General features: G+C 47.0%; 1 protein-coding gene across 1 annotated transcript in view; it reads right to left on the reverse strand.

Annotated features, from left to right (window-relative positions):
- Window positions 1-1,820: 1,820 nt before the first annotated feature.
- Window positions 1,821-24,081, reverse strand: part of LOC114795589 (SPARC-related modular calcium-binding protein 2-like) — a 22,803-nt gene continuing 542 nt past the window's right edge. Inside the window, exons 2-13 of the mRNA XM_028989076.1 lie at window positions 17,184-17,346; window positions 14,198-14,304; window positions 14,001-14,100; window positions 12,200-12,244; window positions 9,688-9,738; window positions 9,466-9,540; window positions 7,594-7,780; window positions 6,654-6,739; window positions 3,757-3,856; window positions 2,766-3,013; window positions 2,608-2,645; window positions 1,821-2,485 (exon numbers count right to left, since the gene is read on the reverse strand). Coding sequence (XP_028844909.1) covers window positions 2,462-2,485; window positions 2,608-2,645; window positions 2,766-3,013; window positions 3,757-3,856; window positions 6,654-6,739; window positions 7,594-7,780; window positions 9,466-9,540; window positions 9,688-9,738; window positions 12,200-12,244; window positions 14,001-14,100; window positions 14,198-14,304; window positions 17,184-17,346 — 1,224 coding nt within the window. The 3' untranslated portion in view covers window positions 1,821-2,461. The remainder of the gene's footprint in view (window positions 2,486-2,607; window positions 2,646-2,765; window positions 3,014-3,756; window positions 3,857-6,653; window positions 6,740-7,593; window positions 7,781-9,465; window positions 9,541-9,687; window positions 9,739-12,199; window positions 12,245-14,000; window positions 14,101-14,197; window positions 14,305-17,183; window positions 17,347-24,081) is intronic.

Genomic DNA, 24,081 nt, shown 5'->3' on the forward strand with positions numbered 1-24,081 from the left:
GAACTGAGAAAAGTCAAGCGTGCAGCTGCCAAGATGCCACTTGCCACCAGTTTGGCCATATTTCAGAGTTGCAACATCACTGGAGTGCCCAAAAGCACAAGGTGTGCAATACTCCGAGACATGGCCAAGGTAAGAAAGGCTGAAAAACGACCACCACTGAACAAGACACACAAGCTGAAACGTCAAGACTGGGCCAAGAAATATCTCAAGACTGATTTTTCTAAGGTTTTATGGACTGATGAAATGAGAGTGAGTCTTGATAGGCCAGATGGATGGGCCCGTGGCTTGATTGGTAAAGGGCAGAAAGCTCCAGTCCGACAAGGTGGAGGTGGTATCATCAAAGATGAGCTTGTGGGGCCTTTTCGGGTTGAGGATGGAGTCAAGCTCAACTCCCAGCCCTACTGCCAGTTTCTGGAAGACACCTTCAAGCAGTGGTACAGGAAGAAGTCTGCATCCTTCAAGAAAAACATGATTTTCATGCAGGACAATACTCCATCACACACGTCCAAGTACTCCACAGCGTGGCTGGCAAGAAAGGGTATAAAAGAAGGAAAAACTAATGACATGGCCTCCTTGTTCACCTGATCTGAACCCCATTGAGAACCTGTGGTCCATCAAAGGTGAGAAAGGAGGGAAAACAGTACACCTCTCTGAACAGTGTCTGGGAGGCTGTGGTTGCTGCTGCACGCAATGTTGATGGTGAACAGATCAAAACACTGACAGAATCCATGGAGGGCAGGCTTTTGAGTGTCCTTGCAAAGAAAGGTGGCTATATTGGTCGCTGATTTGTTTTGTTTTTGAATGTAAGAAATGTATATTTGTGAATGTGGAGATGTTATACTGGTAAAAATAAATAATTGAAATGGGTATATATTTGTGTTTTAAGTTGCCTAATAATTATGCACAGTAATAGTCACCTGCACACACAGATATCCCCCTAAAATAGCTAAAAATAAAAACAAACTAAAAACTACTTCCAAAAACATTCAGCTTTGATATTAATTCGTTTTTTGGGTTCATTGAGAACATGGTTGTTCAATAATAAAATTATTCCTCAAAAATACAACTTGCCTAATACTTCTGCACTCCCTGTACGGTGGCCAATAAGTGCAAATCAGATGAAAATCTCATAAAACGAATTACAAACGCGCAAGATACTTTTACCAATCACCGAAGCCAATTTACAAAACTAAGTGAAAACAGTAAAGTTAGTGTGAGATCGTAAATTAGGTTTTGTAGGAATCTAGGGTGACCAGACATGACAACCAATACTATTCTAAAAATCCGGCCAGTCTCAAAAATATGACATCTACTCACACAGAGTATTAAAACTGCTTCTTCCATCTGCTTAAAAAAATGTACACACAGGCCTTTCGTACCTATCCTTGTAAACTTGTTTCGGTGAAAGCATTCCGCATGTTTGTAAATTTGTTTTACGGAATGTACATTTGATTTACAAAATGTTAACTTGTTTTACGAAATGTTGATTGGTTTTACAAAGTGCTAACTTGCTTTTCAAATTTTTTATTTAATTTTCACTCTTCAGCCATCGTACAAATAGGTGCGATATTTATATTATTGTATTATTGATAATAATACTTTCACATTGACGAATAAAGAACAGTAATGGCCTTTTTAAATAACATCCCATTATTATCATTGTTTAAGAGTAGTTTTTTTGGTTCATATATATTCAGCAGACAACACGCTAATGACAGCAACTGTGCCGGAACGATCCCTGGGGCCTCGGATCGGTGTGATACTGGGATGTCGATGATGATAATATCTCCACTCTGTTTTGCATGAGTAATAACTGACACTTTAATTCTGAGCTTTATTCTTTTTATTAGGACAAAAGACGTTTTACAGCCGACCTTTTTATACAGTATGTGTAGAATCTTGTAGAATGTACAAAACAGTATAAAAAAAAAAACTTCAAATAAAAATCAATCATTTGCTAAAAACTGGTTTTAGTGAAGATCTGTGTTTAGTAAGACAAATACTGTACTGTAACAGCTGCAGGAAGAGCTTGGATGGTGGGAACACAAATGAAGCATTTCTGGCTACGACGCACGGCTCTTGAGGGGACTATGCATAAATCACCACTAACATATGACCACAACAGGAGCAGAAAACAACAAGCACTCTTGCACCAGCGTAACGTAATACAACTTTTACAACATGGGAAAGGCATACACAAAAGACACATACATTGTATGTGTTAATTATTAAGAATTGCTGTTGCTGTTTTTTTGTTTGTTTTGTTTTTATTCTTACCTGTTTTTTTTAGAACATAAAAAAGCTAACTATTTCGTCATTCAAAAATTCAGCAGTCTGTTTAAATACCTCATCTCTACAATGTGAATTTACAAGTGAATTTTTTTTTTAAGTACAAAGTGCAAATACTATGGTTTCCAACGCCGTTTGGTGATGGCAGGGTGTCGGGATCTCAGTCGCTGGTTTAGTCTTGCTTCTTTGAGGTGATCTGCAATGAGAAACAGCATCACTGTAGCAGTCGGTACACAAGCAAAGTTCATTTTTATCCTTAATATGGATCTTGTAAACAGTATAAAGTGTAAAGATTAATGCATCCTCAAAAACACTCACCACCTTGCTAGATGTTGCGCCTTCGCTTGCTTTTGCTCCTAAGAAAAAAAAGACGACGTAAAAGGATTTCCTTGGATATCAGAGATAAACCAGATGACTGATACACCAGAAAGAAGGTTTCACTGCTGTACGGCTGCCCGTCTCCTCGTGTCACTCACCATCTTCTTTCGTGACTCCCAGACATCCCATTAGCTCCTGCAGAGAGAGGGCCTTGTCGTTGCTGATGTCACAGTACTCAACAAACTTCTTCACACATTTCTTAGGCTTGGACTTCTTCCGCAGCAGACGCTTGAAAGGCTTGATTTCCTTTTTGCCGATGTCACCGCTGGAGTTCTTGTCAAGCTGGCTGAAGTACCAGTGCACCACTCTCTCTTCCAGGGTGTGGCTTGGATCCGGCTCCAGCATCCTGGCAGTCAGACAGCAATTATTGAATATAGTTGTTATAGTTTTAGTTTCTTTTAATGCAATTCTATTTAACCCTGTCAATATAGTACCTAATAGAACAAAATTATATTATTATTATTTTATTATTGTTAATTTACAGAGTCAAGAATACACTACATCCAGACACAGACGATTTGCTCTGATTTGTTCATTCTTTTTTTCCCACTACCTTTTGTATATATTGCATATATTTTGAAATCTATTTAATGCCGCAAATCAGAATTGAGGAAGTTACCTCATCTGTGCGACTAAATGGGAGATACGACAGAAATACTGCATAAAAATAATAACATGATTAAACAAGAATAAAAAATCATTTCATTGCTTTTGTCAGCAAAAAGTAAGAGACATTTTAGTTTTTATTTAGTGAAACACAGGTTGTCTTGTTTTTATTCAGCAACAATATTACCAGATATATTTCATTATAATTATCGTCACATGACCAGCATTTATGTCTCGTTTCCGCCATTTATGATATTCCGTCATAAATGTTGTTGACAAAAACAACACTATTAGTGAGTAAGATGTGATTATGATGGCGACTAAATAGTAAATGAGATTATCAACTAAAGTTAAGTTCCATCATTTGAGTTAAGGCTTCCACTTGAAGATTGTGGGAAATCTTCCCATAGAATGCCTGCCATCCAAACTAAATCCAGCACCAATACGAATACCAATACGCCTTTGTCCGCATGCGGCATTTACCTGCTGGCCGATGCTGGGTCTGTGACCGCCTGCACCATATCTGTGGACAGGGCATCCAAGACGCTTGTGAGAAACTCTGCCTTCTTCGCCCCGGGGCATCCTGAAGAGGAAAAACACAATGAAGGTTTCGCCATCAGCTCATCAGTATATGAGACCCATCAAGCCCACAGTGGCCACGGTGGAAACAGCCGCAACAAGCGACCCCTACAAGCCACAGGGGGAGGGACGCCAAAGATCATTAAACACCAGCTTCACATAAAAAAAGACTGTCCCTATTTTATGGCTTTTCATAAAGTGCCAGACTTCCCACTTCCTGGAAGGGGAAGACGAATCTCACCAAAATGCGTTTCTGTTATGCCAGCTGTTAGTCGTGTGTTTAATGAATTTATTTAGTCCGTGCAATCTTGAGCAAGCGTAAGAACAACTAGATGGGCATCAGAATGTATTCATCTTGCAGCATGTGCATTCCTCGTCATTTGAGACCACCATAAGTTCTTAGCTTCTGTGCTTGACTTCTGTTTTGCCACTGAAACCTTCACACAACGGCAGATTCTGCCCGCCAATCTCAAGGGGGCAACTGAGTAATATGGGGAGGAACGTTCCTTCAGATTGACACTAATGATAGTAATTGTGTGCTAGGCCATATAATGTTAATGGTCAGGGGGTCCAGTGGAGCACTAGGAAAGCTGAGGGACACGCTGACCCTGAGAAACACGTGGATCTCGCCACCTTTTTTCTCACAGATGGCCACTGAAACACTCTCCCTGGAAACCCAGCATTCTCCGGGGCCCATTCTGTTTACTGCCCGGGCCCCGAGGGCCCAGATTCTCCAGGCCTGTGGATAATAGTACGGTTCAGCCTCTCAAACAGGTGGTGAGGAGGACCACTTTGGACCAAGGCCCATATCTCTCACTGCTTTAAGGGCGCGTGGCCTCGAAAGGGTTTTTATAACCTGGTCTCACACATTCTTCAGCGGCTGACGCTAACCGGCTTTTTGTGGCCAGGCTTTACTATACCAGACCCAATAAAAGAACTGACCCACAAGTTAATAGCGAAGCCATTTCCTGGTGGCACTTTACCCCCTACCCCCCCTTCCTTTCTAAAACTCGCTTGGTCTAGACAACCCTGGCACGATCGATCTCTGGCTTTCAAAAAGTTGTGTCTGAAAAATGCACCACTAGTCTCGGTTTTCAGAAACTGAAAGAACATATCCGGTGCTTTCAGAAAAGAGCTTTTCAATTACATTTACATTTATATAGAGACATGAAATTATATCTTATTACATGTTGAAATTCTTCTATTAAAGTATATTATAGCGATGAAATAATCCTGTGTAAAATATTTACCAAGCATTCATTTAGATTATAGTATATTATTTACTGTGTGTGTGTACATTCAATTCTGCAAACACATGTGGGACCAGGGCCTTGGCAGGCCTCCGCACCCCAACCCTCAACCCCAATAGCATCCTTTCTTCCCCCGTCTCCCTCAGGAGAAGCCCGGCCAAACATCCCTCGCTCCCTCCGCCCGTCTCCCGCGCTGCTTTCAGCACATGCTGCCCGCCCCGTCCTCCCGGCGGCCCATAAAGCTCTCATCGCCGGCGCCTCAGCAGCGCGTACAGTTACCGCCGCTCTGCTCGCAGGTGCTAAAGCGATACCTGTTTGGAGGAAAGTTTTCATTTTTACCCCCTGGAGTCTACAGCTTACTGAAACTCACAGATACGCGCTTTTTCAGTAATATATATATATATATAAAATAAAAATAATTAGAGAAACAGTGTTGAATTACGGCTCTTTTTCGCCCCTCTGCCCAATCTAACCTTAAAATTACCCACACGGTGCACTTCAGCATATTATAAAGGTCCCACTCGGGCTGACCAGCTCCGAAAAGCCGAGAGTTGGCGGAGGGGCCGCTACACAAACAGCGGCGGAAACAGTGGCCGCTCTGTTTGCCGGTTATTAGCCTGTTTACCGAAAAATAAATTCATAAATAAATACGATAGCAGGAATGCGCAGGAGGAAATCCACACGCGCGGTGCGAAGAACCGCCAACTGTTCGGGGCCCCGAGTACGTTCACGTTCGCATTGTTGTCATACCTCACACACAATAGTTTGTGTGACGAACTAAAAAGTCATTTACTCAGCACGATAGTCATTTCCTATCACATATTACACAGCAAATACCAAAAAGGAAAGTTTTCTAAAGTGAAGTGATTGTCACAGCAGCACAGCACACGGTGCACACAGTGAAATTTGTCCTCTGCATTTAACCCATCACCCTGAGTGAGCAGTGGGCGGCCATGACAGGCGCCCGGGGAGCAGTGTGTGGGGACGGTGCTTTGCTCAGTGGCACCTCAGTGGCACCTTTGCGCATCGGGATTCGAACCGGCAACGTTCTGATTACGGGGGCGCTTCCTTAACCGCTAGGCCACCCCCGCCCCTTTCTCGTTTGCCCCCCATCTTATTTGCATTTCCATGACAGCTTGCAATGATAAATGACCATGTTATCCGACCACAGCCGCGCCGTATGTCATTACCGTCCCCCCAATCAGTCTCGGCATCGTTCATCACGCCCACCCCTTCAGGCCCTCTCACCAGTCCATCTTCTGTTCTGCATCGCCTGTCCTCCCCCACCGCCTAGCCGCACAGTGTCCGTCTCTGCCACACATCCATCCCCTGTTCCCATCTGCCCGAAATTCCTCGGGCCCACCCGTCCAACAACACACCCTCACAGTGAAATGCACGCGCTCGCCTGCTTGATCAACAGCCTCTGTGTTGAGCAGCCATCCATAGGGGGGGGAGGGATGGCGCAGAACATCGGCGGGGCGATAGTCCAGGCGTTAACGGGGCGAGGAACAGAATGTCTGCTTGTTCATGAAAGGTTTTTTTAAAACCTACCCTGGAGATGCCGGCTTTTATAATGGTCCTTGGGTTTTGGGTTGGGATTGGCTCTGGCATTGCCGTCACATTTCGGCTGTTCGTACCTGCGTCCATACAAACATGAATCATGGTGGTTAAAAAGATGAAGCGAATACGAAGTATAGCAGAAATATAACACATTTTCATTCAAGTTCAACAACAACATCCTTGTGTTTAGCAACTGGGCGTGGCTGTTTATGTGCATACATGAATCCGTTTGCGCTTATAGTCCGTCTCATGTTTGGAAAAGACCGGCACATGAAGACCGCGGAAGGAGTTCTGGGGCAAGAAAAAGGCCGATAAATCACGCAGGACTGGAGCGCAGGGGACCCGGGGCGGTCTGTGCAGTCTGGCCGGCTGCCTGGCGGCTTTATTAACGCGACACCCTCCCCGGTGACGCCCCCCTCGGCCCATCACAACTGTGCCCGCTCCGTCCGCCCGGGCCGGCCCCAGGTGCCCGTCCCTGTGCCAGTGGATGACAGCTAACGTCCAGGACCTGCGGAGCACCAGTTCCTCAGCAGAGAACAGAGGCTTTGGCTCCTCTGTCCATCTTCTCAGGCACAAGAGCCAGTTCATCTACCAGGTTTTTTAAGCCTATAATCAAATTTCGTTCACAGATAAACATCGAGGGTCTATAGGAGTCTCTCTCTCTCTTTTTTTTCCTTTTTGAGATAGGAAACAGTTCCCATATAAATATAACCACAAATTTGTGCTGCGTCACAGGCTGAAATGGATGCTGATATGAACATTTGTGTTATAATAATAACAACATTAAAATCTGATAATGCTAACATTTCCAGATCTAATTTCACTCGTTATGGTTGGTTCGTAACCTCAGCTGATCCAACTGATGTTTTTTCGAACATTTTATGGTTTTGTGCAGCTTCAGAGCTTCAGAACGGACAAGGCCGCGACCCACCTTGTCGCGGTGCCGGGTATGGGCCTTCCGGTGTCCACCAGCACGCACCAGCAGTACCCCGTGGAGGGGTGGCACTGGACCGACTTGAAGAGGCCACCGTGGGCACAGTCGGGGACAAACACCGCCTCGTTCTTGTGCTGCCGCGCCTCCTCCTGAGCCGACTGCTGCTCCTGGTCGCACGAAGAGGCTGGCACAGGGAGAGCAAGTGTGAGACGGGCACGGGCACCGTTTCAGGCCCGTTTCGGTAGGCCTGGCCGAACCACTTGGACCTCATAAAACAAGCGTGCCGGTTTCAATGCTAATCCGAGCCGAACGAAGCGAGGAGCAGGATCCGGAGGCGGTGCGGACTGCATTATAAGCAGGGAAGGCTGTGCCGAGCTCCCGGTGGCCAAACTCAATACACACTGAGACACTACGAGGGCTTCTCTGGTCGCACGAGGCAATTTGCGCCTGTAACGACGCAGTTGCCACGAGGATTCCTTCAGGACGGAAACCCGAGGAGGCTGAAGCACGGATGGAGTTAAGACGAAAGCATTAATGATTACATCGGGATTCAATCAAATAACTCTGCAGCCACATTCTCCGCCCTCATGCTCCCCAGCAGGGCTTTGAGCTTGAACATCTAAATCCAGAAAAAGAAAAAAAAAAAAAAGACTAAAGAAGAAGATGGAGGTTTTCAGCACCTTCCCCCCACTTGACTTCATATCCTCCCTCCGGGCTCAGAAGCTAGTGAGGGATCTTCTTCTTTCTTTTTTTCTTTCTTTCTTTCTTTCTTTTCATTACATGTCTGCATGTGCAGCCTCCTTCTCATCCACCTCTTCTTTTCATGAACTCGTTCTGACAGTGTGGTCCCGTACCGAAGGGAAGCTGCTTAATGAAACCCATCAATGCTGTTGTGTTGCCCTTCCACAAATCGAAACAGCTTCAAGAGTCAAACTGATTCCATGCAGGCGCACACACACACACACACACACACACACACAAACGTACCTCCACATAAATATTCAAGTGCACCCCCCCCAATTTCCCTTCTATGAGCGTATGAAAACATACTTATGCATCATTTTTTTTTCCAAAATGGGACTCAATAAAGAGTCTGTTGATGCGTGCAATCGCATCAGTATGCGGGCGCAGATGATAAAATCGCAGCGTCTGGGTGCTTGGATGTGCGCGGCATGTGTTGGCAATTAGAGGCTCGCGCTTGGGGAAGCTCGCTCAGAGGGTTATCATCATCAACGCCGCTAACGCACCACGCTGCGTCTTCGAAAGGACGGCAACGCCACGCCAAGTTTCACAATGTGAGTCTGGGGGGGGGGGTATATCTGCTACCCAGCTGGTACAAAAGTGTCTGTGAACCATATTCACTTTTTCAGCCCTATTCTCTTGGCTTTAGTGTGAGAAGCAAAATTTTCCTTGGAAGCGATTCAAAGTTTTTCGACTCGAGGCTGGATTTACTCGATGGATTTAGCAGGAACTGTATTTGAAACAGATCCGCCTGGATTAAGAGAGTCCATTCTGATTGGCATATAGATTATATTATTGCCACACTTGGTTTCAGATATGTTCACTTAAAAGCATTTCCCATCAGAACACAATGCTTAATACACAGAACGATAACATTATAAAAACTTAAACAGTGATATAACTTGCATTAAGTTTTTTTTTTTTTTTATCACATTTTAAACTGAAATGTAGATGAGCAATGCATTTAAAACAATCAGTTCTTTCATTTTCTGAGTTTATGTGTGAATTTGCATGTGATCAGGATGTGTATAACATTGTGGGATCCATATGAACAATGTGAGGGAAGCATTTGGGTTCAATTCACCAAATTCATTGTATAAAAACGGCATGCAGACATCATTCACCCACCTTGTGTTCTGTTGCTCGGTCTGCCCATTCTGCGAACCTTCTCCGACCAAATGCTGGGATACTGGAAAAGATTTTCTGCAAGAAGATATGAATGAATGTAAATGGGGGGAAAAAAATATTTTTAAAAAAGCAACAAAATGTGTATTATCTGTCCTGGTGGAACTGTGCCATTGTTCTATGGGACAGAGAGTGTCATGGGATGGATAAAAAACGACTGCTTACCTTGTTCATCTGCTGAAGGCTGGGGATCCACCGCAGGTCCTGGCGACTCATCTGCATTTAGAATGGAGAAGATTTGCAAGGAAACTACAGTTATGAGAGTAAGCTAGATTGTCACAGCAATGCTCCTGTCATAAATGATTTGCACATTGCCCGGCCAGAAAGAAGCGAGAGTCGTAAAAGAGACAAAGATCAGGTGAAGGCCAAGAAGAAGAGGTCAAGAATGAAAACAAGAGAAGAGGGAGACTGATGATTGTGATGACTGCGTAGTGGTTTGAAGGTCAGGGGTGGGTAGGAACGATTTATATTCACTCCATTTACCTGAGTAGCTTTCTTACTATACAACAATTAATCACACAACCCCATTTCACCAATCAGATGTAGCCATGCAGTCACATGATCACACACAAACGGGTCACACCGCACAAAGACAGAATGGAAAATGTCAGCTGCGACGGTCTCCAGTGCTAAAACCAAAGGTTACGGAAAGAATACAGAATTCCAGTCTTCCATCTAGACACTTTTAGCATTCAAAATCATTTTGTTAGTAGACCTCTATACATTTTCTGTAGAGGAAGGCATTAGCGTTGTAATTTAGCTGTTTTATTTAATTTATCAATGCTAACACATATAACTTGCATATATAAGATAGTTCATATGCTCAGAATTAGTCCATTATTTACTAATAATTGTACTAGTTATTTTTACTATAAGTACTTACTAAAATTTGCACATTTTTTTTCTGTCTGAACACATCGTATGTAAAAAATAAATAAGATATTACAGTCCAACAGTGGTCTCATTTTAATACATACTTTTGTACTCTTGCTTGAGTACGTTTTTGGATGACTACGTTTTACTTGTCCTTGAGTATTATTACTTTCTAGCGATGCTACTCATGTTTGAGTAAAATATTTCTCTACTTTACTCACCTCTGTTGGTGGTACAAAATGTTACAGCACAAAAGCAACAACTCTGCAGCACGCAGATATCGTGCAACGTTTTAGATTTTTGATGCGATTTGAGAACAAAATGGCCCATAAGAAGTGTATGAGTGTGTGTCGGAGGGTTCAGGGATGAAAGCGACCGGGAGACTGCGGCGCCGTAACTGTTTGTTCTTCTTCGGGCTGAGGATTGGGAAAGATGCTGGTCAGCCCCGGCGGAGGAAACCCACAGCCAGGTGCGGTTAACCTCCACGATGGGGTCATGTCCTGCTGGAGGCTGCTCCTGGGATGGGCTGTTGGCACTTGGGAGCGAGAGGTGGGGGTGGCGGTTGGTTTTATGGACCACATGGCAGCCCTCGACACTGGGAAATGAAATCTGCGGTCGTGAAACATTTGGCCCCTCGCTGCTCTGGCATTTTTAGCCACAGACGCACACTGCAGCCCACCAAACCGTAGGCCGCTCGCGCACTTGATCAAATGAAAACCCCAGGATGAGACAAGCAGCAACACGGCAACTCCCCAAAGCCAGAGAGCATTTCAGCAAAACCACTGGCAAAGCACAGACGAGCTGTGGCTACGGCTGTAGGGAAATCGACCCTGAGTGGACGACATTCGCAGGCCTGACCCGATATGTCCAGACTCATCAAAGTCCACTGTTTACAGAATGCAATTACAGAAATTTTACACACACACGCGAGTTAAAGAGGCCACCTACGAAGGCCGAACCAACGCCGAGCCCCTACATAAGCAAAATAAGCTATTTCCAGAGCCAGGACACCGCAGTCCCAAAATCCACAAGGCTGAAGTTTATTTCCCCCCCGCTGTCCTGTTTAGTTAACCAATTTAGAGCGAGACCGCCGTCACTCGTTGAGCAACACAATGCCGTGATGACAAAAGCAATAGCTGGTCCACGGGCAACAGCTTGGGCCGGGCCGGGCCGGGGTAGCGCCCGTCCTCTGGGATCGGAGAGTTTACAAAGAGAAGCGCAGACATAAACGCACTCCCTCGCGAGTAAAACAGCAAGGGGCCTGGAGTCACGTTAACGAAGACAACGTCGGTGCTTTTATACGCAGAGTCCATTTCCAGGCCTCGGATGAAACTATTTTCCTCCTAAATGATTTATATGCATACCCAAATTTACCACCCGCAATCAAACAAAAACCGGCGACGTGCCACAGGCAGGTCCTAGCACGACGCAAAGCGGGGCGATCCCGTTGTTCGCGGAAGTGGAGGAGGAGAGATCGAAGCGCAGATGGTGTGGGCCGTTAAAAAACGCTAAATGCCTTTCCCAGGAGGAGCTTGTGTGAGAGAGCCATTGATTAGAGGCGATATGGAAACAACAATGGAAACCACGTAATCAGCCTGCGGAGTGAAATGTCAATTGGGATTTCCATCTCTCGCCATGCTGTGAAAAGGCAACGGCGGTTATTAGTTTTTCCACTCGCTGCTTCCTAATTTCACCCGCTTTGGCACGTCCCGCTTGGCCTCTGAGGAGGAAATGTTAAAGACGGGAGCAGGAGCTGGAGCAGGTTAAAAATATATACTGCTTATACACATATAAATATATTTACCTGCTTTCCCTGGTTCTCGAGAGCTGACCCTTTCATTTTTGGACCCTGGAAACGAAAAGTTGTCAGTCTCACACGAAACATTTGCCGAAAGGGACAACAATAACAACAATAATAATTGCACATTAGTTATTACTTCCTGCATTTTATGTTCATTCTAATTCAATGCCATTATATACCAGAAAAAACATAACTTTTTCATTTAGAAGCACGTAAGGGACACTTATTCATAATGCCTGATCCTGTTTTGTTTTTTTTAATAAAAATATAAAAAAATTAATATTACTGCAAGTGGTGATTATGGAGCCTCGCACACTATTAATTATGTGGCCACAATGCCTGAGAGTTTCAATTACATTCTGCCACTTCACATGCACATTCGAACTGGCCTAATTTTATACCGTAGCTGAACACAGAATCTTCCTTCGTGGTTTCTTTTCCTCGTGCACTAACACGGCCTTCAGTTAAAACAAGTCAGAAAGAAGCTGCATCTGCACCTGAGCCTATTCAACAGTCCCTCGGCAGGGGGGCCGAACCCCTATTCACTTTTCACGGCTTTTATCAGCGCCAGGCGCAATCTAATTGGGGATCAGCCGAGCAAAAGAAGGGGAGCCGTTAAGTGCGAAGGCAGGGAGAAGAAACGCTGGCGGGTCGTGGCGTGGAGCACAGGTTTGTTTAGGCTTTGTAGATGATGAGCTCATTACCAGCATTATCACTTGTGTCATCTAACTGGCCCCCTTTAAAACACTCTCCGCAATGCACTTTTATTGAGACGCAAATCATGCTGTGGGTGTGCGCGGCCCCGAGCTGCCAGTCCTTTTCATCGCGGCCACTATAGAACTAGTCAGCGCTGCCAGAGCCGAGAGGAGTGCATGCCTTTGGTTATTTCATTTACGGCTGCCTCCTCGTCACTGAAGGAATGTCGTCGCCTGGTGCAATGCTACTGCTGCGTTTTTTTTTTTTTTATTTATGACTGCAAAAAAAAAATTAAAAAAACACAGATCCGCCATAACATTGTGACCATCCACTAATATACACCAGCAGGCAGCCGACAGGCCCTGACCTGTCGAAACACGGACATCACTCTTCTGAAGGTACGCTGTGATATCTGGCATCAAGATGCAGATGCTTTAAATCCTGGATATTGACTTGCTTTGGCCTGAGATCTGCAGAATCTCAAAATTGTAATGTGTTCCCCGAACCTTCATGACTCATTTTGCACATTACGCAGCTATAATACGTCACTGCGTTCAGGGAATACCATTTCCATGCCAAAATATTGCTTCAGTGGGTCCATGTCAGACTGACATCCATTTCGAGCAGAACATTGCCCAATCCATCACACTGGGCACCTTCTTCCAGTGCTCTGAGGTGCAGTTCTGATGCTTGCACGCCCAGTGCAGGTGCTTTTGGACGTGAACATTACATTTACAGCATTTAGTTACAGGGACAGTCCCCCCTGGAGCAACTTAGGGTTAAGTGTCTTGCTCAGGGACACAATGGTAGTAAGTGGGATTCGAACCCGGGTCTTCTGGTTCATAGGCGAGTGTGTTACCCACTAGGCTACTACCACCCTACCAACATGGGTCAGCGTGGGCAGCCTGACGGGTCTGCAGCTACTTATTTCCCATGAAATATCTGCACTTGGAGCTGTTCTACTGCCCACTACCCACTGCCATGTGCCATTGTGACAAAATGCAAGTCAATATTGGTCACAGTTTTATGGCTTATTTTGTGACAATCGAGTACTTTACCTGAGTTAAATCGTCTGTTTATGCACAAAAAGTCCCCCCCGTATTCATACCTTGACATCTGGGTTTCTTATTGGCCACCGCCGAGCCGCTGATTGGGCGCCCATTGGGCGTGACACACCAGCAGTAGCCCGTGTAGCTGTGGCACTGCACCTACATCAAGACGGGCACATCATAATGCAAATCAATGGCTGATGATAAAGGCTATGACGAGTGAGCGAGCCGCTGTGAAGGTGAAGAGCCGCCTTACTTCGCTATACGTGCCATCTGGGTTGCAGACAGGCACAAACACCTCTGGGGCACGCTTCTTGGCCTGCTGCTCCGTGTATTTCTTCTCAGCCACACACCTTGATGTTTCTGGGAGAGCAAAATCCTTTATTCAGTTTACCCACGGCCACAGACATCACAAGGATCTGCTTACGGCAGCTGCGAAACATTGAGAAACTCAAAACTGCGCGGGGGTTTCCCAGCGACACTCCTCAGCAAAGACGAAAGAATAAAGAAAACAAAGGAACAAGAATCTCATTCAACAGAAAAGGAGCGGAGGGCAGAGGAATGGGCGGGCAGGATGATTCAGGATGTTTAGGAAGCGGCACATGCTCCTGTGGCCGGGAATTGTACCAACGTCCCACTTTTGTTCTCATTAGGACTAACAAGGACTTATTTGGGACCCGGTGGACAGGGGCAGGCCAGCTCACACGCTGAACCGAGCAGAAAGGGAAGCCGATCAGCCGGTGTTGTTTCTTTTTTATTGTCAGCTTTGTAACGCTTTATTCCTGATTCGAGCAAAAACTCAGGATTGCAGATGTCGGGCGTCTAAGTTACAAGCCACAAAAGCAGGCCTCAGCGGCCAAACGCCGCCGGGCTCGATCCGAATGGCTTCCACCAGGCGTCACTTTCTCCAGAAGCCAAACGTCTGGCGAGGTGGCTCCCTGTCACCGGCACAGGGGAAAAGCAGGGGCTGGCTGGTTTATTTCTGACTGCACCGCAGCAGCAGACGGGGGGACGGCGCAGGTCGGCGAGCCTCCTGGGCCGGCACACTCCATCCCTCAGTGGAAAGAAACCCAAAAAATAACAGTGAGCCGTCTCGCAGTGAGCGGAGGGCAGAAACACGTCTGGAAAAACTGACAGGACAGTTGAATCATCTGCTCCCGGGATCGAAAACAAGCGTGGTGCCAGTCTAGCCCACGTCTGTCCCACCGTCCCCTGCGTCTCACGGTCCACATCTGCTCATGTCGTCCGATTGTTACCCTCTGCCCCGTCTCGTGGACATTTATGGGGACATTTCAGATGCGGCCCGTGTGGGGCGTGTCTGCGAATGTCATATTCAGGCATGGCCAGTCGGAATGCTAGAATTGTAATGAATGGTAATGTAACATACCTGCATTTGTCACGCACGCGCCGTGACCAAGATGCATTATGAACAACAACCGAAGAGGAAATATTGACAGGAGCAGGTGTCAACCGTCCAGATTGAGGAAGCAGGCTGCGTGAGAGCTGTCAATCATCACAATGGGCTCCACCCCTTTCACCTCAGAAATTAACATCACTGAAGTATGTCTTCTTGGGTGTCTGCTTTGTGCTGACAGTATACAGATAACTAGCCAGCAGTCCTGTCCTGTTTTTATCCATTTATTTCTGGAAAATTCTGCTGACGCGCTTGACGTTACATAAGCATACATCCCCAATATATGTTGGGGCATTTGGTCTCTAACCTTCATTTTGGTGGGTGGATGGTCTGTGGCTAGTACGAAAGTGGTAAGAGTTTCCTGTAACTGGAGATGGCCCCAGCCATGGTCCTCGTCCTTTTCTCCCCTTTCTCGCTGACATCGCATGCAGAACGATGAGAATAAGGCTTTGTCCTCTGTTGCTGCATGATGAACTGGCAGAGCCGGGAGTTAAGAGCGCGGGGAGGGGTGGTCAACGCGAGTCTTCATGCCACAGCAGACACAATGATGTGGTTTGTGAGCTGTCTGACCCCTTACTGGGAAGCAGTGGCTTTTTGCCCCTCCCTGCCACCCCCAGCATAAGATAATAATCCTTTATTAGTCCCACAAGTGGGAAATTTGCATCTCTCCTAAATGAATATGCCTCTATTTTGTTCTCTTGCAAAGTGACTTCCCATTATAATCCAAGCGCATTTGAACTTGGAAGCTATGTGTCTCAAATCAATCATCTGGTCTCCTTCACGTCAACTGATGAAAAGATGCAGCAGAATAAACCAAATTCTTTGATGTATCCAGGCCATAGAATCGCTCATTTGAACCAAAGTGGAAACCCCCACTTTTGCCAGGACAGGCTAATGCATTTTAGCTTTTATTCTTTCGCCCCATTTGTTCACACGCAAACCCCTTTTTTGACCATTCAACGCAATTTTTGTTCTTCTACTGAGGAAAAAGGACAACTACGGTGCAGATTTTTCATTTGGCATTAAACCTTTGCAGCACTTGGGGAGTGTTCAGCTACCAGAATGCTTGAATTAATAATATGCTTTTTTGGTTTTGTAATGGTCCCAATAAAATTGAGGAGGAAGTGAGTTAACGGCCTGCTGGTGAGATCATTCGACAGATTCTTTAAATCAGCCTGATTTCAGACATAGAAAACGCAAGAGCACCAATTATCCCACCTGACTAATGACCGCCATGTTTGTCTTATATCTTTTATATTGTTTAATATCATGTTCGTAACATTGAGCAACTTTTAACCAATGAAGCGTTTTGAATGACGTCTGCATTTTCAAATCTGGCTATTTCATCCGTTGATGCATTTAATTGTCATTCCTGATGATGATTCTTTATCATATTATTATATTTTGTCTGCCTCCAATTTCCATAGTGCATGTACACTGTCAATAAATATATAAAACATTCTATTCTGTTCTATTGCGTCCATTTACAGAAGACGTCTAGCTCTCACATGGCTTGGAACACCAGAAGAGTAAGATCTATGCCCAAACCCCTCATTAGTTATGATGTGCCTGGATAAATTGGTCCAGATAGTTTGAAAAGCAGCATCCTGGCAATGGGACCCGGCCGCTGGCACCCACTGGCCCGTAAAGTCCTGGGAAAGCACCGGCCTGGTTTTTTAAGCGTCTTAGCAGTGGCCCTCACCCTGTCACTCCTGCTCTCCACGCTGGTGCTCAAAGCGTCAATTATTGCCAAATGAATTTAACCCCGGGATTTTCTGATTTGACCAAAGCCCCCCGAGCACAGCCAAAGTGTGACTGGTGACCTGACCTTTGCATGGCCCGCGAATGACCTCCAGCTGGGGGTCGCGGCATTTAGCGCGGAGGAACTCGCATCGGGATGAGAAGGTCCGTCCGTCCGAAGCGCACAGGGGCTTGCGGGGAGCTGCGGCACAGTCCATGTTGCACTCCCGGTCCTGCTCCACCCGGAGAAACTACAGAGGGACACAAAGGAGGAAGCAGATGGTGAGTCTAAAGGGACAAACACACAGGGAACCTGTGAAGGCGAAGAAAGGACGCGGCGCAAGAGCCACTAAGCAAGCACAGGGGACAAAAGGAGCTGAATGAGGACGCCTGCAGACGGAAGACAGGCGTGGTGCAGGTGATGTCATTCACTGCCTTCCCAGTTTCGAACACCATCGCGCCGTCATCGTAACAAAAAGAGGAAGTACGAACGTGGACAGGGACTCCCGGCGGAACGCACCGGGCCACCTGTGTCAATGCCACCATTGTGTCCCTCCACCGCTAATTTAAGATTCCCCCTCCCCGCTGGCACCGCATAAAGGAGAGGAAAACAACGGGCTGTGGCTGTTTTGGTGAATGAAAAGACAGTGAATGGGCGGCTGAAAGAGCGCCGCTGAATGTATAAGGGCGGTACGGAGGCGTGGCCTGTCTACAGGTTGACGAGTTGACACACGAAAACCCATGTGTACGTCTTGCAGAGGTGTGAACCTTCACTGGTCTCATGATTCGAGTCAATTACGATTTCAGTGGCGGCCTAGCGGTTAAGGAAGCGGCCTCATAATCAGAAGGTTGCCGGTTCGAATCCCGATCCGCCAAGGTGCCACTGAGATGCAACTGGTTAAATGCAGAGGACACATTTCGTTGTGTCACCGTGTGCTGTGCTGCTGTGTATCACTTCACTCTCAGTTTTTCTACATTACTTCACATTATGTTTTCATATAGGTCAGTGACATGAGAGTTAAGGCCCCTTTTCTGTCGTTCGTGGGGTCAGGTCAGCGCGAACGTCCAATGACAGTGGACGTTCAGCACCAGCGTTTGATCTGCTGCGCTTTTGGATGGCGTCAAATAAAGTCGGCATGCAACGTTTTCTTGCCGTCAATTTCTGATTAATTCTGATGAATATTAGACATTGAGGAGCATTTTTAAAAAATGAATGCAGCTACAAAGCGCAGCCAGAGAAAAAATCATCAGAAAGTCCGAAAATTACCAAGCAACGTCCTTATGTCATAATCGATGATGCATCGATTATGAGATTAATTTCAACATCCCTAACCTCTTGTAGCATCTCAAAGAAAAAAAAGAACCTCGGGCGTGGCCCACATTGGCTGGCCAAATCATTTCTGGCTTCCACAAACTATCCCCTCGCCCGTTTTTGTCCGTGTGACAATACGGCAGCTTAACTCTGGTTGAGAGCTCCACCTCGCCAAGTTCGCCACCTGCACGGTGAGTCACTGGCAACCCTAAAAACCCCGCCTGCTACGGGGCATTACAAATCAATATTGACACGGCGCGGGCTTCTCATACAAATTGGTGGGCAGGGTGATTACCGGGTGCAAAAGGAGCCCCCCCGGGGTGGTTCCTGGAGGGGCGCACCTGGCTAAAAAGGAACCAGGGGATTCTTCATCTTCATAAATCAGCGGAGGATGAGTGTGCGTCGGGAGGGGCGGGTTCAAACACATTCAGCCGAGGGGCCGCAAGGGGGTTCGAATGAATTTCTCAGTTGTACATCATGCACCTTTCATGTTCCCCCTTCAAGGTGTGTTTTTTTTAAGGCCTCGACTGCACGCTTCTTCTTTTTATTCTTTTTTTTTTTTTTTTTGGAAACCACAAACATACTCATGCCAAGAACGAAAGAAGAGAGACAGGCCGTATTCCTGCAGCAGAAGCGATGTGCCCATTAGTCCTCTCCAGTCGCAGAGTCACACACACACTCACACACACAATTCATCCCACCCATCCAAATGTCCCATTTCCTCTGCTGCACTTATTTCTGACCACCCATTGGTGAATTTATGAATATTAAGACGAAAAATGAATGGGTTTCATTTTTTGCTGTCCATTTAGGAGTGTGTTAGGGGGGTCTGCTTTTTGACTGACAGTCCCCCACTGTCTGGGGTCAGCGAACCCCACCGGCCCCCTCTCTCTGCCCCCTCGCCTTCCCATCGCCCCAAAACAACATTGGCCAGTTTGGGTTTCCCCCTGCAGCTGTGACCTCCCTGCACCCATGCCTCGCAGCCCTCCCGTCGCATGGGGTGCAGGGAGGCATGAAAGAGCTGCCAGAGAGCGGCCACCGCGCCGGCCAGCGGCGGCGGGGCCAAGATCGGCTCCGGTGGCGATCGGCTCCTGCGGCCGCCCCCGCTGCCGGGGCCAAACATCAGACAGCAGCTATCACACCAGACAAAACGCGTCAGATACGGCCTCGCTGGCGGAGAGCTCCGAAAAAGTCCGTTTCTGAAGGCGGCCCAGCACACTTTACAGCAGTGACTGACTTTTTGGATAAATAACAAGTGGAAGAATCCCACTGAATGAATGTAGGAATTCTAAACGGGACGAAAGCAACACGGAGGGGTTTCCCCCCCCCGCCTGCTGACTGTTTCATCTGTAATAGAGATGATCAGTATAAAATATGAATAATTCAAAATCAAAGTGCCTAACGGTTGTTTCCCAAATCTATCCTACTTTAAGTGCATTAATATCCTATTATTATATAATATATAATCTATATATTGCTGAGCATGATCTTCATCAATATAAAGGAGAATTGTAATTATATTATTCTAGAATCAAGCCAAGATAAAAAGTATAATAAGTATGACAGTGGTTCTATAACTCATAATAATACGATTTTCTTATTATAACACAATCGTCTCGTATAATTAAAGAGAATGTTTTCCTTTTGTTTTTATCATTAACTCATTCATTGTCATATTAGCCCCATAATCATGTCACATGCACAATCTCAGCAACAAACAGTCAGTGGCGCCAAATACAGTATTTTATAATGAGGTTATTACGAATACACTGATCGTACAACAACATAACTGACACGAAAAAACACGACTGCTGACTGTTATATGTAATATAACAGACTGTTATATGTAATATAATATAACAGTAATATTTTGTATGAAATTCCTAATAGTTACTGGTATCAAAAAACATCTCGGTTATCGTAACATCTTCTCGTGGATCTGTTCATGTGGAATACCTGACTGCGGTGTAGAGCAGAACATCTGTACTACCACGGACCTGCATTCGTCCATCAGCCTCACGGGAGCTTTTAGTGCGAGCTGAGCTCCACCAGACACTGGTCTGAAGTGACGGATGGGGATGGTATCACCGGCAGACCAAACACTCCCTCAACGTCTCACTTAGGAAGCCCCCAGTTCCAACAGATACGGACAGGGGAGCTGGCAGTGACGAACAACCTGCCCCACTGCCACTATCATCACACGTCCACCATGACTTATGACTCTAGACCCCGAAATGATCCAAAGTGCCAGAAGGCTCCTTTAAAGCCCTGCACACTCTCCCACGTTCCCACCGAGCTGCACGATGCAATTATCAGTAAAGAAGACTGAGGGTGGACAAGTAAAGGGAAACCGGAGAAGGAGAGGGTGAAGAAAGACATTTTGAAGTTTTGTTAACTTCATGTCCATGTTGTTCTGAAGACTAAGGCCCTGGCCACATGAAAACGCTTTTCTCTAAAATGTGTTTTTGGTGCGTCAGCTGAAAAGTTGTCGTCCACACGGTGACGCAGAGAACGTCCCGGACGCTGCTTTAACCTCCACACCTGTAGGTGGCGTTGTAACTCCCCCTCTCCTTGTTTGGTGTTTAGCTCTCCCCCGTCGCCGCTGTTCTCCGTTAGAAATGTGCAGCGTGGAGAGGACTTCCGGCGGCTGCTGCAGCACAACCACGAACGTGCTATCCGCCATTGTTGTATGAAGGACGCGTTTGGGGTTAAAGGTCAGGTTGGAGGTTGGGCAAAAACCCAAAAACCGCTTCGCCATCCACAGGGATAAAAGAAAGTCAACCTGGGGGCCGTTTTAAAGAATAACTGTCCTGGGTCACCTGTGTGGACAGTGGTGGCCTAGCACGGGTGGCTTTGTGGTTAAGGAAGCGGCCCCATAATCAGGAGGTTGCTGGTTCGAATTCCGATCCGCCAAGGTGCCACTGAGGTGCCACTGAGCAAAGCACCGTCCCCACACACTGCTCCCCGGGCGCCTGTCATGGCTGCCCACTGCTCACTCAGGGTGATGGGATAAATGCAGAGGACACATTTCACTGTGTGCACCGTGTGCTGTGCTGCTGTGTATCACATGTGACAATCACTTCACACTTCACTTCACAATTTTCCTGTTTTAGGGGAAATTGTTCTCACTAAATTCATGGGCCTGAATTTAGTTTTTTTTTTGTTTTTTCATTTTACAGTGTTTCTGAGAATGTTTTCAGGACCCACCAGCGTACAAATCTAATCCTGTTACCCTGCCTGCCCCCCCCCTCGGCTCCGAGACATTGTGCGGCTGAATGGGACGCTCTGAGGGCCAGGCTCCAGCAGCGCGCACATTGTGCCGTATCGAGGGCCTGGGGGGGCCTGGGGGGGGCGGGTCCCGCAGGCTGCGTGACGCCCTCACACCGCGGCCCACGAAGGGTCAACGGGGCCCCGGTGGAGAGCAATCGCCTCGGCGGGAGTTTCCTGGAGGAACGCCGGGATTCGCTGGGAATCATTAGTTTCCAGCGTGGTGCAGGGGGAAGAAAGTGACAGCTTTTAACCAGACTATTAACTCAATCAAAAGGAACGGCGGTTAATGGCTGTGAGAGATGTGGGGAGGGGAGAAAAAGCAGCACTTTGAAAAGCCAGCGCCAGTCATGTGAAAAGGGAGAGGAGGAGGGCGTTCGGGGGGTGGGGGGGGGTGGTGGAGAGAGAGAGAGAGAGAAAAGTTCTTTATTCTCGGATGCAGGTGCACAGTTTTTCTGATTCAAAGGCGAGATTACTCCAGACACAGGGGCCACGATACTTTTTTTCTCTCGGTTCAGAACCGCCCGACAAAGCAGGCAATCGCCTGCGGCCCCGAGAACAGATGATTATGGATATCAGTTGGAAGCAAAAACTGGATGATATACACCCGCCGTGGAAGAAAGTGAAGTGATTGGCACACGTGATACACAGCAGCACAGCACACGGTGCACACAGTGAAATTTGTCCTCTGCATTTAACCCATCACCCTGAGTGAGCAGTGGGCAGCCATGACAGGCGCCCGGGGAGCAGTGTGAGGGGACGGTGCTTTGCTCAGTGGCACCTCAGTGGTACCTTGGCAGATCGGGATTCGAACCAGCAACCTTCAAAGAAGGGACCGAAAGAAGGGTCCTTCATGAAAAGATCACATTCAGTCTCACTCGGGCCCATATTCTTATGTCGCTTGTTAATTCGTTTAGTTTTTGTTCGAATTTTTGTTGCCGCCAATCCACGAATTTCCCAAAGTGGCGTCAGAAATGATCCAGGTCCGGCCTCCCGGACGCGGTACCTGCTCCGACCTTATTACGCTGCAACGACTCGAGCTGTAGATCTTCTAGAACAATCCTAGAACAGCCAGAAATCACACATCGGCACATGAAAGCAACACTTGAAGGCGGAGGAGAGGCGGGTTTATTGGAAAGGCGGAGTCTGGGCCGCGCCGCGCCGCTGTATATCTCCTCGCGGCTCAGGGGTCACGAGAGGAGCTGCGTGGCTGACAGGCGGCGGTTTATTTGTTCACTGCTGCTTTGCCCGTGTGTGTGTGTGTGTGTGTGAGAATGCAGATGTGCGCCTGCACAGCGCACGACTTCCTCCCACATTCCACGGCGCCCCCGGCGAACGGGAGTAGCGCTCCCTGACCCCTCGGCCCCGGGGTCAACAACCCGCAGCCATTTGTTTCCATTTGGAAATTGAGGCGTCCTCGCGCTGCCCGTAAATAATGACACCGGGGGCGAAGGCTGCCGCGCCGGCCAGTAAATCACGGGGGCAGCGCTCTGACGCGGCGCATTCCTCCGGCCGCCCCGTCACATCTGCCCACCGGGCCCTCTTCTCATCGCACAGGTAGCCAGGAGGACCCCACTAACGTTGCTCTGAGTCTGAGGGCCACACAGTGCGCCGCTGTCACCGCGTCGCCATGGTGCCAATCGCCAGAACGGAGACTGGCTGCGGGACGGAGGAAGGTGGTCCGGTGCCCGTCCCTCCCCAGCGCTCTGGGGACGTTGTGGCAGCAGTCCTGGGGCCAAATGAAATTAGCCAAGAAATATTGATCATAAAGAATATCTACACTGGGCCCGTTCTTTTAAAACAGATTTGAGTGAAGATTAATCTCCACCGCCCTTCTTTATGTACACTCACACTTACACCTGTTTTCCTGGTTTCCTCTGCCGACAATAACAATAATAACTAGAAGCCAAAATTCCAGGGGAAATTTTGATGGGTCTGTCCGGGCATTGGTCACAGCTGCGGGCATGGGATTTGTAAAATGGGGCTTCTTTACTGTGGTACTGCCTTCGGCCTGACCACTCCGTTGTTTCTTTACGTCTTCGCGTGGCGGTCTTTAACGTAAGACATGTTCTTTTTTGCCATTCTCAGCACAATAATAAATGGTCTGTCTTCATGACAGACCCAATAAAGAATAATAACAACTAGAAGCCAAAATTCCATGGGAAATTTTGATGGGTCTGTCCGGGCATTGGTCACAGCTGCGGGCATGGAATTTGTAAAATGGGGCTTCTTTACTGTGGTACTGCAGTATCACTTCAAAGAAGTTTTATTTTACAAATCCGTTGTTTCTTTACGTTTGACGGTCTTCGCGTGGCGGTCTTTAACGTAAGACATGTTCTTTTTTGCCATTCTCAGCACAATAATAAATGGTCTGTCTTTCTGACAGACCCAATAATAACAGAATGAG

Source organism: Denticeps clupeoides, chromosome 8 (genome assembly GCF_900700375.1).
Source record: "Denticeps clupeoides chromosome 8, fDenClu1.1, whole genome shotgun sequence".
In the NCBI taxonomy this organism is placed as follows: domain Eukaryota; kingdom Metazoa; phylum Chordata; class Actinopteri; order Clupeiformes; family Denticipitidae; genus Denticeps; species Denticeps clupeoides.